General features: G+C 44.0%; 3 protein-coding genes across 4 annotated transcripts; 1 reads left to right on the forward strand and 2 right to left on the reverse strand.

The window, feature by feature from the left end:
• Positions 1–1,644: 1,644 nt before the first annotated feature.
• LOC111066734 (H/ACA ribonucleoprotein complex subunit 2-like protein) lies at positions 1,645–2,372 on the reverse strand. Its single transcript, XM_022355566.2, has 2 exons — positions 2,038–2,372; positions 1,645–1,979 (listed from the first exon to the last, which is right to left on the reverse strand). The coding sequence occupies exons 1-2, from the start codon at positions 2,286–2,288 to the stop codon at positions 1,748–1,750; spliced, it is 483 nt and encodes a 160-aa protein (XP_022211258.1). The 5' UTR covers positions 2,289–2,372; the 3' UTR covers positions 1,645–1,747.
• A 137-nt stretch (positions 2,373–2,509) lies between these two features.
• LOC111066733 (tudor domain-containing protein 3) lies at positions 2,510–5,554 on the reverse strand. Its single transcript, XM_022355565.2, has 4 exons — positions 5,214–5,554; positions 5,080–5,161; positions 2,926–5,019; positions 2,510–2,855 (listed from the first exon to the last, which is right to left on the reverse strand). Exons 1-4 carry the CDS (start codon positions 5,246–5,248, stop codon positions 2,574–2,576), a joined length of 2,493 nt encoding a protein of 830 aa, XP_022211257.2. The 5' UTR covers positions 5,249–5,554; the 3' UTR covers positions 2,510–2,573.
• A 616-nt stretch (positions 5,555–6,170) lies between these two features.
• LOC111066757 (1-acylglycerol-3-phosphate O-acyltransferase Pnpla3) lies at positions 6,171–14,200 on the forward strand. Of its 2 annotated transcripts, none has more exons than XM_022355592.2 (7): positions 6,171–6,616; positions 11,660–12,342; positions 12,408–12,574; positions 12,648–12,756; positions 12,838–12,926; positions 12,990–13,258; positions 13,377–13,513. In XM_022355592.2, exons 1-7 carry the CDS (start codon positions 6,457–6,459, stop codon positions 13,421–13,423), a joined length of 1,524 nt encoding a protein of 507 aa, XP_022211284.1. In that variant the 5' UTR covers positions 6,171–6,456; the 3' UTR covers positions 13,424–13,513. The 2 variants fall into 2 exon arrangements, with proteins under 2 accessions (XP_022211284.1, XP_022211283.1); XM_022355591.2 differs by lacking the exon at positions 13,377–13,513 and adding an exon at positions 13,667–14,200 and having other exon boundaries at positions 6,172–6,616.
• The last annotated feature ends 431 nt before the right edge of the window (positions 14,201–14,631 follow it).

The raw sequence follows: 14,631 nt of genomic DNA on the forward strand, positions 1-14,631 counted from the left end.
AACGGAAACGGAAAATGAAGAGAAGAAAAACATGAGAAAAAATAGAAAAAAGAACTGCTTGTTAATTATAGTTGCCCCCTATCCTTATTTTGCTTTCATTTTAATTGCAAATTATTTTTATTACGATAGCCTTAAGTTGAACGTGTGAATTATTATGATTAATTAATAATATACAAACCTATTTAGTTAATGTTTAGTGGTTACTAAAGCTCGTCCCAAATGCCGCAGCAGGAAGTTGTTCGTATTGATTCCGGTCCGGTCCGGTCCTCACCCGGATCCAGATACAGATCCCGATAGTCCCCCCAAGTACGCCACAGGCGCCATTTATCGGCTCACAGCATCCAAGGGGTTGCTCTGAGCAGCCTTAAAAAACACATAAAAAAAAACATCAACACAAAAAACCTTATCGATTAGACTCTTGAAACAAAAAAGTATAAAAAAAAACCTTACAAAAAAAAAACAAACAAAGAAATACACGAAAAAAATACAAAAAAAAGATTAATTATGTAATAACAATTAAATGCAGGATGCATACGAGTAGTTAGCTTTAGATCTAAGGTAATCCAAGAAAATTTGTATTGTACATTTTTTTCTATTTTTAGTCCGTAGTCCATATGCTACGTAAACCTTTGGTCTTTCTCTATATTATACCCTTAGTTCTCGGTTATAAAATGTAAAGCTTTCAATTTTGTACAGCAGTTGACTATTCAAAAACATTATTAACAACTACAAAAAAAACATTAAAAAAAAATTAAATTTTGTCATGCACTCAATACACAACTTATTATCCTTAATTGTACTTCAGAATACATACATACATATATAACTATATATACATACATACATGCATATATATTTATATATTAAGTGGCTAAAAGGTGTACGAAACGTGTGCACACATACATACATACATACATACATGTTACATAAAGTTGTGCACGAGTTATTTGTTCCTTGGGCAATCCAAAATTTCTGATGTGTGTGTTTTAATTACTGTTAAAACCGACCGTTGAATGCACGCGACTTGTCCGTGCATTCGGACAATTGTATTCAGCTGTCAGCGCGGCCATCTCTCTCAACACCCACCCTCACCCCCTTCCCATTCATCGTTTAGTCCCGTTTTTATGATTGTAACTAAATAAAATTTGATCAACGTATTTAATCGATCCTTGATTTATCGTAGTATTTGGCTAGCGACTCTGATAGCAAACATACATACATATATATACAAGCATATATAAAATATATATACTGTAATTATTTAATCATTGTACTTTTAATAATCCAACCAACCCCTCACTCGCGTCATTTGTTAAACGGAAATTCTAGGTAATAAATACATTGCATACAAATACAAATACGAATACGAATATACACGACATTTAGTGTTAAATTTGATGTAAATTTAGACACATACTAACTAAACACCCAAAAACTCATTTAGCACGAAGCCCTCTTGCATAAAAAGATAAAACGAGACGTTATTAACAAAATATCCCCTCCCCTTTTCAACTGTATTGTATATGTACACAAATTTATATGAAATCAGCTACGCTGAAAATACTTTTGAACAAAATTATAAAAAAAAAAACAAAAAAAGATCCCCAAGGGACAGCAAAAAAAACCCCGAGTGTTTGTGGATTCTTTTGGCGGCAGCAAAACCTTCCAAAGAGAAGGAGTCTGACCTTTATTAGTTCGTTAAGCTTAACTAGATTCTAAAGGGGATACAAGACTTAATCCTAAGGGGTTAGATGGGGACATTCAAGCCGGACAACTCCTCTTTGACCTCGTCGTACAGATCCTTGTAGTCATCGTTCTGCCGGATGAGCAGCGCAACTGTCCCCCGCTTGACGCCCATGGCGGCACCCAGGTCTGCACGACTCGGGGTGTAGGCATAGGGAATGCCCTTCTCCTCGCAGACGGCAGGCAGATGGCACATGATGTCCACAGGTGTCACATCGCCAGCAAAGATGCAAATGCTGTGGCGGAGGAAGAAGATGAAAATTGGCTCTTCTCACGACGATTACACATACTAACCCAGTCTCTCCCTTGCGCAAGCGCGTCTGCACATCCTTGAGGCCATTCCGCAGATAGGTCTTGTGTTTCATGGCCTTTTTCACCAGTTTATAGCACTTCTTGGCGAGCTTCTTGCCCGCCATAGGCTTGGCTATCGCATTCACAAACAGCAGTTTGTCGTCGTAGGTCTCCTCCTCCTTAATGGTCACGTCTCCGCTGATCTGAACGGACTCATTGGCATCACTAGAGCGTTCTACTTTCACCTTCATCATATTTTTTTTATTATTTAAATTTTATTGAAGCCGTCCGAAGAAGCACGTGTAAGTATCAGTCAGTGTGACCGCGGATTTTTCGAGAAAATATACCGTCTGACCCGCTATGTTTTCTTCCAAAGTATCGATACCAATCGATATGAACATCGTATGACTATCGATGTTCTGCTATCGAATCTGTGCACAGTAGAATCTGGATATGAGCGACGTAAATAGTTTGAATACACTGTAAAGTTGTTTATTCGAAAAATTTCAATGGATTTATAAGTGTGTACAAAGACTGTCTCAATGTTCTCTTTTGTGCGGCGGCACATATACCTGCTGTTGCTGGGCCTGGCGATCGCTGCGGTAACGCGAGTGCTGCTGCTGCTGCTGCAACTGATGCTGGGACTGGTGGTGGTCTTGCAGCGGCGGCGGTGGTGCACAATGCACATTGCTCAGGGGCCTATTCTGGGCATCCGTGATGGGCAGAATGTCGCCCTTGAGGACCTCCTCGTGATTTCCATATCCCATAAAGAAGACCACACAAGTTTTCTCCGAAACACCCGTTATCTCAGCCTCATAATACTGTCGGAATCGGGGAAAGGAAGGACACAAATTAGTGCTTCTTATTGTCGAGGAATTGTTTGAAACTTACCCGTCCATCATCCCAATACTTGGCCATGCACAAGTCGCCCTTCTGCCACATCCACCCATCGCCGGGCAACATTCCAAATTGCTGGGGTCCCGCTCCAGGAGTCACTGCCCTTGGCTGAGGATTGATGCCGGCAAAAGGCGACGGCGGAGACGGCTGACTGGCCACTTGCAGAACTTCTTGGACCGCCTTCGACCCCGCTGGGGCAGCCGGAGGAGCCGAGGCCCCTGTTCCCTGACTCTTCAGCAGGCTCATTGCGAACTCGTTCGTCTCCTTGCTCTGGAAACCCATTATCTTGCTGGGATCATATGTATACCCGTTGGGCAATTGACTGTAGTTGGCAATTGATTGCTTGAATGGATTATAGTGGGGTTGATGCTGTCCCTGAGTCTGCTGGGCCCTTTCGGACTTCTGTGAAGGCTGTGAACCCTGTGCTGTCTGTGGAGGCTCCGTTGGCTGACGGTTCGGCTGTCCCTGGCCTCTCTGACGGCGTTGTTGACTCTCTCGCTTCGGTGCACTCAGTTTAAGATTGGCCGTGTCCTCGGTGACTTTGTTCAGGCGCGCATTGAAGTCCTCGCCCAAATTGTTCTGCTGCTTAGGCTCTGGCTTGGCTGCTCCAGCTCCCGAATTGATTGCCGGTTGCGGCCGACGTCTGTTGTTATTGCCAGTTCCATTTTCTACACGGACTGAGCCGCCTCCTCGACGCTCACTCCCACGCCGGTTGGCCGCTTGGTCCTTGGCATTCGGATTCGGAGCCTCCTGCTCAGTTTTTACCTCTGGATTGCTTTTAATTGGTGGATTTTCTGGGCCATTGCGATTGGAATTTTTGATTGGGGCCGGATCCGGCTTGTTTCGCCCACTGCCGCGATCATTAAATGCACCTCCGCGATCCCGCGGTTGACGCTCATCTCTAGGAGGCCGCTCTTCTCGACGTGGACGATCGTCTCGTGCTGGTCGGTCCTCTCTGGGCGGACGTTCATCTCGACCACCGCCTCGGCTACGCGCCCCGCCACGCCCTAGGCCAGAGTAACCGCCTCGATTGGCTGCAAAGCTGCTCGAGACATTGTTCTCGAAGCGAGAACGATCTGAAAATTTGTTAGCCATTGAAGATTCCCCAAATCGGGGGCCATATTGCTTAAATACTGAGCTGCTGGCAGTGGATGCGACAGCGGAGGATTCGGTGGCGGCGTTGCTTGTGCCTGCCTCCGTTGCGGGCAGTTTGGTAGTCAGAAAATCGAAGAGTGTGGCATTAGCTGCTGGCTTGGCTGCTTCGGCTTCATCCTTGCTGCTGGCGCCTCGTTTGCCCTCTCTGCCGTGCCGATCACTGCGGCCGGGCCGCACATCCATTTCGACGGGTCCACCGCCGGATTCTTTGCGGCGCTTGAGGTTAAACAGAGCCCGCTCCAGATTATTGCGGGTGACGTGGAGGGCGCTTCTGGCCTCCTCCTCGGAGAAGCCCTTGTCGAGAATCTTCTTGATGTTGTGGTCCACGATGTTCTGTCCGCCGCCACCAAAGACCTTCTTGCCACCGGCTTTGGTGGCCACGGCAATGGCCTCGTTGCGCATGGCATTGAATTCGTCGTTCTCTCTAGCCGGCTTGTCCTTATCGCCCAAGGCGTGGCTCCTGAAATTGCGGTCGGCCGTCGAGTCGAATTTCTTGCCAAAGGCCACCCAGGGGGGCGGCACAGACGTTCCATTCAACGGGCGCCCGCTCCGGGCGTATTTGAGCATGGTGCGGGCCAGATCCCACTTCTCGTACATTGCATCGACGCGACCACCCAGCAGTTGCAGTTCGTTGGGGCGCAGCAGCAGAAATCCCTGCATGAGCTGCAGCTTATCCGCCTTGAAGTAGATCTTTGAGCCGGGGGCCACGTTCAGATTGAGCGCCGGCACCGATTCCAGCTCCAGGCCCTGTATGCAATTCTGTCCATCGCTCAAGTCCAGTTGTAAAAGGCGTGGCGCCGCCTTTGACTCTTCGTTGCATTTGGGTGCCGCAATATTGCGTACTCGCTGAACCTGCAGGACAATGCGGCCCGAAATAGGGGCATCCTCGCGCTTAACTGGCAGAGCTCCACCGCCAATATCGCGGATATCGCGCTGAAATCAATAAGAACAGCTATTAGACGGCTGCCAGCCGGTCCGCCTACTCTCACTCACGTTCAGTGCCTCATCAATAATTTTGCGTGTGTCCTCCCCGACAGCGGCGGTCAGAGTCTTGATGCCCTCGTCCGTTAGGTGCCTGTGTGAGCGGTTAGTGGCAATCGATTTAGGAATGTTTATGCTTCACTTACCAGCCGCTTTCTCGCAATTTCCTAGCTAGTTCCATTTTTTCATGAATACGTATTTTTTGCAAGGCTCCAGCGAATTTTTCTAGCGATGGAAAATTTGTCAGATGTATACTCACTAGCGATGCGCCGCTGCAAGCGCCCACTATCGCAGTGTTGATATCGCAGAATCGGAAATCGAATTTTCAAATGTGTCAAGTAAAATAGTCAATCCAAATCATATATAGCCCCTAAATGCATGAATGTTAAGGTGCAAAGATTCTAATGAAGAGTCTGAGACTAGGTCATGTGGGTGTTTTTTTTTTATACTATACAGATAACTATAGTAGTACTAGCAGACCCGCGCGCTTCGCTGATTACTAAATGCATTTAATATTTAGGAATTCAGCGAAATAAAACAATGATAATCAAAAGCAACAAATATACTTACACAAATTACAAAAGGGTATAAAAACAAAATCTAACATAAAATGTCATGTTCTACATAATGACACAGAATGAAATGAAATAGGCGTTCTTTTTAATAATTTTTAATTTTTGAGAAACTTATTTATAGAAAGTAAAAACTTTTGTTTAGAAGCAATGGCACATACTCTGGCTATCATTTAAAAAACAGCATGCAATTTGGTGCAGGCGTTGTGGAGAAATTAAATGAAATAGGCGTTCAAACACACACTTTTGGACCTAACTTAAGTTTTTTTTTGTTTAATTTTTAATTCTTGAGGAACCTACATATGTATAAAAAAGTAAAAATTTGTTTTAAAAACAACAGCATGTAATTTGGTGCACGCGATGCGGAGATAGCCGCTTACACACAGATTTTCAGATTCAGATTTATAGTATAGATTCCAGTATTCTTTGGTTTCGCTTATCGCACAAAAATATCGATGTCCTATCGATCACCTCAATACAAATTATAACTATTATATCGAGCGAATATATTTATATATATCTCATGAACATAACGGAGAAACGACCATTTACAAATAACGGGAAGACAACATCACAAGTGCGGCGCAGAAATTATTTTATTATTGAAGTGATAACAGAACGAGATATATTGCACATTCGGAAATTTGTATCGCAAAAGAGCTGGAAGCACGAAAATTGTAAACAAGAGAATTCGTTGGAAAGTGCGAGAAGAAAGTGCGAGAGACAAGAACAAAACGAGCGGACGGACAAATAGAAAACAACGTCAACCCGTTCTCAGTCGAAACACATACATACATACATAAATAGTATTCAAAGCATGAATCTATCATTTGCTGGTTGCGGATTCTTGGGCATCTACCACGTCGGAGTCGCCGTCTGTTTCAAGAAATATGCTCCACACCTATTGCTAGAGAAAATTGGGGGAGCTTCGGCCGGTTCCCTAGCAGCATGTTGCCTGCTCTGTGATTTGCCCCTGGGTAAGTTTTGTGTTCTTTTTGTTTGCCGCCTGCACTTATGAATGTACATATATGCATATGTATGTATGTATGTATGTAGGTACATAGAACAGCTGACTCCGGTTCAGCGACTTTTATTGCGTGAATTTGAAATGAATTGATGGCCCGTTTTGGTGTTTGTGGGTCGCAAGGGAGGTGATTCGGGAGCCTACTGTTTGTGTGTGAGTGCTCCAAATTGTCGAAGGGGGCTCGTCTCTGCCATGGAAACTACGACGCAGCTGAAATCCACTCCACACGAAAACATGTTCCATAGGCCGGGACAACGTACTTTTGTAGAGCGAAAACAACGAAACAAATAAATGGGCTGGCTACGCTACACAAACAAACGCATACATACACATCGCATTTACATTCGTTCGATGTGTGGTATATACATTTATGTACATATACTTTTATCGAGATGCTGAAGGTCGAGCTGTTTGTTTTGCTTGGGAGGCGCGTTCAACGGAACCTATTTAGGAATGTGATGAAAATGTTTTGTTATTGTAAAAGTCTATATATAGCTGTGGTATGGGATATGTATAAGTCTTGCTTTTGATATGTAAATGTAAATGTATTTGTGGGTGTGTGTAACGCTCCGTTTGTAGAATGGGTATAAACATGTCAATCAAAAGGAGACACAAACTAATGGGAGATCAAAACAAATGTCGGAGTATTACTCATGGTTTTTGTGCAATATGTACATTCATATGCATATAAATGTATGGTTGGAATACGAGTATGCACAGTTGCCTTACGGCCTTATCATTTGACCAATGGAGCAGTGGCACGCGGTCGCCATCTACATATGTATGTATGTATAATCGACGGGGAATAGCGTCAGCAGCGTTCGATCGTTAAAATAATCAATCGACTTGACTTGGTTGTTCTGGTCGATGCCGTTGAATGATCATCACCCCCAGCTGTCGCTGCCACTGCCGCTGCAGTGACTTTGCTTCCATTGAGTTTTCAACGAAGGAGAGGGGAGTGTATCACTCTGGATTATTCCCTTCTGCATATTAGGCTCTCCTCTCATTGCACATTTCCTCCTTCTCCTACCTGCCGATGTTGCTGCTTGTTTCTGGAACACCTGTTGTCTCGCTGAATCTCTCGCTCATGCCAGAAAGTTCGTCAGCCTGGCATCTGTAACAGGTAAAGCAATGCGCTAGACACACACACATGCACAAAACAGTGGGACCTGTCATTTCAGTAACCACTTTAATTGCGGCAATTAAATTTTGTCGGTCGGATTTTGATCTCTGATTCACCCAATGAGTATCTAGTGTGGACTTTTAATTATTTTTACTTGGGTAACTTCTGCTTGGTTTTGGTTCTAAGTACAGTAGACCCACACACACCTCAAGCAAATACTTGATTTGTTCCTCCAGCAGTCAAGATTTCTTTAGGAAACGATGACCATAGAAAACTGCGCCGCAAATCAGATTTTACCTAATGAAACGAATTTAACTTTACTGATAAGGTCCTATTTCTGGGATCCCTTGAAACAATTTCCATTTTTATACATAACCGCGCTCTTATAACCATGTCTATCAACGGTTTCCTGTTACAAACACTTGAACGTGAGGCACAGAGCTTGAGCACTTGGCTCGCGAACAAGTCACTCGTGCGTGTACCCTTTTGTTTAGAGATCATCTGATTTCTGTTCTCAATATTCCCCATTCTACTATTTAGTTACACTGCATTGACGCTTCCAAGGGCCTGTGCCTGGGCCTGTTCCACGAGGTGTTATCAGTGGGTGTAAATTGCCTTGTTTTGATTGATTTTCTATGGGGTTCAAGAGCAAAGTCAGTCTGAGGAGCGTGGCTTCTGGGGCGGAATTTCTAAATGCAAATATACATATGTATTTGTTTTTAGTTAATATAAGCTAATGGCCGACCTTCAAGCGTGCTCCCCTCCTGCTATCAGAAATTTTAGAATTCTTAGCTGCAATTCATCATCGGGACACAGAAATATACACAGACATATATGTACAAACGGTATATTGCTTATCGGCATCGGAAATTACCTTTACCGGTACCTTATCATGTGGGAGTCATATTTATTGTGTGCTGCCATTGTTGTCCCCTGATTGCCGTCGCCCAAAGTCCAAGTTTAGGGTGTATCAGATATATACGAGTGCATATGTACATATAATACTGATTCGATTTTGTTAGATTTTGCAATATGAGTCAAGTGCAGCTGTTAATTGAAGTCGCACAACAGGCTCTTTGTTTGGCTTAGATTCATCATTATCTATAGCAATATAAATATGTACATACATATCCCTGCCAAGCACTTGACGTCAATTGCTATAGGCTTAGTTCCCTATGTCCACTCGATTAGAGCACAAAGCAAATAGTTACACATATGTACATACATATGTATATTTACAGTTAATTTGCAGCTGGCTTTTATAATATGCATATGGCCGCTTATCAGTCGACTTCTATACGGCTTTGTGGGGTCCTCTATGGGAAGCGTATCTTTCGTTGATCTCGGACACAATCAATCGCCAATGTAAATGGGGTTTGAGCATTATAGCATCATTGTTGATTGACACAGTTTCTTTTACGGCACAAAAAACTAATCGGGAAAGCGTGTAGATAGCATTACACAAGCTGGTTCTCATTCGCGTGAATCCAGCTGAAGGGCAGCTGTGAAACAGCTCTCCCGCTGTCTCTCCCTCTCTCTTTGAAACCACCCTGCAAAACAGCAGAAGAAAGTAGTAGCATTTCAGAATTCTGGCCAAAATCCGTTGCGAAGTGCAGAATGGCCTGGCCTGGCATTGCAACGTGACCTACATACATATGCAATGCGTATATACATATGTATGAAAACAGAAAACTTCTACAGTGCGAGCAATAAGTATGGTCCACGTTTCGGTGGGAAGCTTTTTCTGGTTTGCAGGCTGAGCATTCATTCATTCTAAATGTGTATTGAGAGAACAGTTTTTATACATCTTCCGATATCAGCAAAAATGTACATATGTTTACACAACTTTTGTTCTCACTGTACGCGCGCACGCATTTCGTTGAGCGGAAGAAGCAGAAATTCTTGCCCAATACAACCACAATATCACGTGATGAGGCGTTTTTATTTTTGCCTTCACAAGTGTATGAGTTGATGGGTGGAGGGGGTTCGGAGTGGAGCGGCAGAGTGTGTGGCTTCTTGTCTGTCGGGCTATGCTATGGTTATGCCAGCGAAACGGGGGTGTGTGCCGCTCCCGCTGACGGAGCAGAGGTGCTCTGCCCTCTGGCACACTGCTCTTTTGTTGAAAGTTTGTTGCCTTCGGCGTTCAATGGAAAGCAGCAACAACTGCATGCATGCATGCGTTTGTAAATACATATGTATGTATGTTTCGTGGATGTACATATGTATGTGTATCTGGTCCGCTCGCACCCAGCCCACATGCCATGTGATGAAAACTTGTTTGTTTATCCATTCGAGTCGAGCCCCCAAGAAATTGTATTTTTGTTGCATAGCTCTCTGTTTCGTTTCGTTTCTCTTTCTCTTCACTTTGTCGTTTCGTTGCTGTTCGATTTCCCGTTATGTGCAACCTCCCAGTTGTGCACTTGACTTGCGGTTACGTTTGCCTATGTATGAATGTAGGCGCATAATCAAGGTTATTTCGAGATTCATCAGAGAAAGACTGAAAGAGATACTCATCCAAACTATTCGGTTTCATCTGGAAATGATCGATACTGCTCATTTATGCCTTTACGTTTATTTGTTATTTGTCCCGCAAAACAACAATTAAAGGCTGCACGTAATCCGATAGCGTTGTTTATTTGCATTTACCTCCCTAGTTTATTGTTGTTGACAACGGTATACCAGAATATCGCGAAAACAAATTTGATATGTGGGCAAGGGGGAGGCGGGGCAGCACTGCCACTGCGACTGGAATTGTGAATGGGATGCCCACACTTGTGGCCACGCGCCAGCTCTTCGGCACGATTCCAAACTCCAATTGATAGTTCAATGTCAAACGTGCTTTTATAATCGATGATAAGATGCATTATATCATATAATCAGTAACTATAGTTAGTTTTCCCCAATCTTAGTCCCAATGCACATGTGCTGTTACATACATATGTACATATGTATGTACATCGGACAATCAAGTTGCCTGGGGACCTCTCGTCAGACCAGAGTAGCGTTTTGTCTTGTCTGATGGCCTGATTTTAATTCGCTTTACGTCAATTTCTGGAATATGTACATTAAATACATGGAAGATCTTTAGATGTTCACAATAATGTGTGTGTGTGTGCTGGCCTTATCTTGCGATGTATGTAGGCCTTTCCGCTCGAATCTAATCGAAATATTTGGAAAGTGCTGGGCATGGGAATCAGTTTTCATATCAGCAATGTCACATAGCACATGCCACACGCGAAACTAATTCTTTTTATTTTCAAATGTATGTGCCATATTTACAGTGCGTTTCATAGTTCGATGGCACTTCTAGTCCGGAGTAAAAAAAAAAATTATGATACCAATTCTAGAATCAATCTTGAAAAGTTTGTTCGATTTTCAAATCCTAAAACATGGAAGACAGTAGTTATAATTATGTTTAGGCAACGCACTGCATTTTGATACTTTTTTTGTTATGTGGCACTACTACTACGTATTTAGTACATATGTATGTTTGAATGAACCATAGTTGCGTTGCTTATCAGCGCGCGGCTTAATTAATTGCGTGCCTTGGGGGTCGAATAAAAACAAACACTTCCAAACCACTCAAGGCTTGCGCGTCATTTCCTATCATAACCGAGTAGAGAACCCAACAGCAACAATAGCAAAAGCAATAGCAAAGCCAAGAACACTATGTGACCCTTTGGATGACACAATGACGCAAAAACCCCAGAGCATCATCAGACACAGGCACAGATCTCCTGATAGCCCTGATTGAGCCCCTGTTTGATTAACGAAACTATCAAAATACGACAACGAGAATATACTCGGATGTACCTATTCACTTTATTCTAACCAAAAGCGTCTTCTTTCGAATCTCTTTCTCTTCTAATGCAGGCAGCATGACGTCGGATTTCTTTCGGGTGGTGAACGAGGCTCGTCGCTACTCACTGGGCCCCTTCAGTCCCTCCTTCAATATACAGACCTGCCTGCTGGAAGGGCTGCAGAAGCATCTGCCCGACGATGCCCACAAGCGCGTCAACGGACGGCTGCACATCTCCCTGACCCGCGTCTACGATGGCAAAAATGTGATCATCTCCGAGTTTGAGTCCCGCGAGGAAGTGCTGCAGGCCCTGCTCTGTGCCTGCTTCATACCGGGCTTCTCGGGGATTCTGCCGCCCCGTTTCCGTGGCGTTCGCTACATGGACGGCGCCTTCTCCGACAATCTGCCCATTCTGGATGAGAACACCATTACGGTCAGTCCATTCTGCGGGGAGAGCGACATCTGCCCGCGAGACCAGAGCTCCCAGCTCTTCCACCTCAACTGGGCCAACACCAGCATCGAGATCTCCCGGCAGAACATCAATCGATTTGTAAGGATTCTGTTCCCCCCGCGGCCCGAGTTTCTCAGCAAGTTCTGCCAGCAGGGCTTCGACGACGCCCTACAATTCCTGCATCGCAACAACCTAATCAACTGCCGTCGCTGTGTGGCGGTACAGTCCACGTTTGTCGTCTCCGAGACAGTGGCCCAGCCGCAGGAGTTCGATCCAGAGTGCAGGGAGTGCAAAAAGCATAGAAAGGTACGAGAGTCTAGACTAATTTCGCTATAAGCAGAACTCATCTTACAGTCTATGACTATCTGCAGGACGCTTTGAGCTCAAACATGCCACAAACGGTTCTGGATGTGATACAGGATTACATCGAGCAGGCGAACAAGGGTCTTGCCAATTGGATCTTCAAGCATCGGGGCATCAAACTGCTCTCGCTGCCAGCTACTGTGCCCATGGACTTCTTCTTGGCCACCATATCCAAGTAGGTTTCCGAGCATTCATTGTTGAACCGTCCGTCAAGTACAGTACTCATATAATTCTCGAACTTTCCCCAGAATAACGACACTGACACCCAAACTCACAAAGCAAGCACGACTAATGGTGGAAGAGTTAATTAATCAATTGAATAACGCCATGCAAATACGTCTGCTCAATAAATTCACGGTGAGTGGGCTCTAGATAAGCCATTCCACTTGAGGAACAAATAAAGAAAACATAACAATCGTTACCTTTGTGATATTACAGCTGTATGATCAGCCGCACTTTGATGCCACTGGTCTGCTGCATTCGAACCGGCTATATGGTCCCAGAGTATCCATTCTTGTGGATGAGTGGTAAGGAGATGGAGAACAACCTTCAAGGAAGGAACAGTTGCTAACGACGATTGAACATTTTAGCGGTGCCACTCCCCTGGAGGACGATGTCGACAACTTTGAGCATGTTCTCAAGATGACCACCCACAACGATGCTCTCTACGCCTACTACTACACCGACAACAACACGAACAAGGTGAAGGTAACCGAGATATTCGACTTTGACGATATGACGGAGCACGATGAGCTGGCCACAGACCTACAGATCTACGAGGGCTCCGTAGAGGATCATCCGAATCCCCATCAACACAGCCATAACACGGTCGTCAGCGAGTGGAATGGCGTCGAGTCAGGTTGGTTGAACAGCCATTGGTTGAAGGGAATGGCCCCCTAATTTATGACGCATCATATCATCCAATCATCCGGGATTCATTATTTGTAAATTGAACAAACACCAAAACTTTCTTACAGTACAAATCATGCCCACGACTCCCGAACTGCACGACGTAGCCTTTTAAAGCACTCTACCCAAGCACTATTCATCGCACTTTTCATGCACCTCATATATATTTAGCCTTCTTAGAGTCCAAATTTTATATCAGTCGCAGGTAAATGATCAAAATTGTACGCCCACGCGTGTTGATTGTCTTCCCGAAACAAATTCCAACAAATTATCCCACACCACACATACATACATATTATATGTACATATCTTAAAAGTTATGTTAACTAATTTGTATTTTTTACCCAATCTATCGCAGACTTTTTCATCGATGCGCAGACGCCAAACGTGGATGCCCCCAAACCGAACGCGCCACAATTTCCCCGACTGGATTTTGAGACCGAGTCAGACGCTAGTGTCCTCAGTGATCCCGAGGCGGATCAGAGTTATAGTCCCTCTACGCAAAGCAGCGACATGTACATAGAAATTGAATGAGAGTTGAGCGATGAACGAACGTCTCATAAACTGTAACGAAACATCTCCAAAGTGGCTCGTAGCAAAGCGAAAGGCCTTAGTAGCGTTTCCATTAGAATGTAAATCTAGTTTTAGCACGACCAACGTATGTACCTAACTTAACATAGCGTATGCTGCCATTGTATCCCCCACCCATCCCGTCAACCTGTAAGCGGCAATTAGAAAGTAATTGCATTCTTGTTATTAGGATTAGGAGACTAAGAAATGGAGGCGGAACTCACCCTCTCTCTCACACGACTTGTAATACATGTAAGTCCCAATTGTCTTAGATGTAAGCTGATAAAGTATAAAAAATAAAATAAACCGTGAACAAACCAAATCATTTGTCTTTTCGTCGCACATTTTGCACTTTAATTTTAAAATGTAAATTTCAATTTCGTCTTGATGAGCGCCTGGGTCTCAGAGACTATAAGAGCTAGAGCAACCAAATTTTGTTTCCAGACACTGCTACAAGTGTAGTGACAGATGTAGCAAAAAATTATATATACCGACTGAGTACGCGACTCTACGTCCCCAAAAGCGACTCACACGTTCCTTCTCGTTTTTTTTATTGAATAAATTGGGTTGCAAACGGGATTTAATTTTGGAAGCTTTGCGAACATAAACTCACTGGAAAGGCATTTGCGGGAAAGTCATGAAGAAGCATATAAATCCGCATCTAAATTTCAGAAAAGGAGAAAAAATTATTTGTCATTATTTTAAAAAATGAGGGTCTAAAAACGTTTTTTATTTTGGTTTGTTCACTCATTC

This window comes from Drosophila obscura, unplaced genomic scaffold, assembly GCF_018151105.1.
Source record: "Drosophila obscura isolate BZ-5 IFL unplaced genomic scaffold, ASM1815110v1 contig_189, whole genome shotgun sequence".
Classification (NCBI taxonomy): Eukaryota; Metazoa; Arthropoda; class Insecta; order Diptera; family Drosophilidae; genus Drosophila; species Drosophila obscura.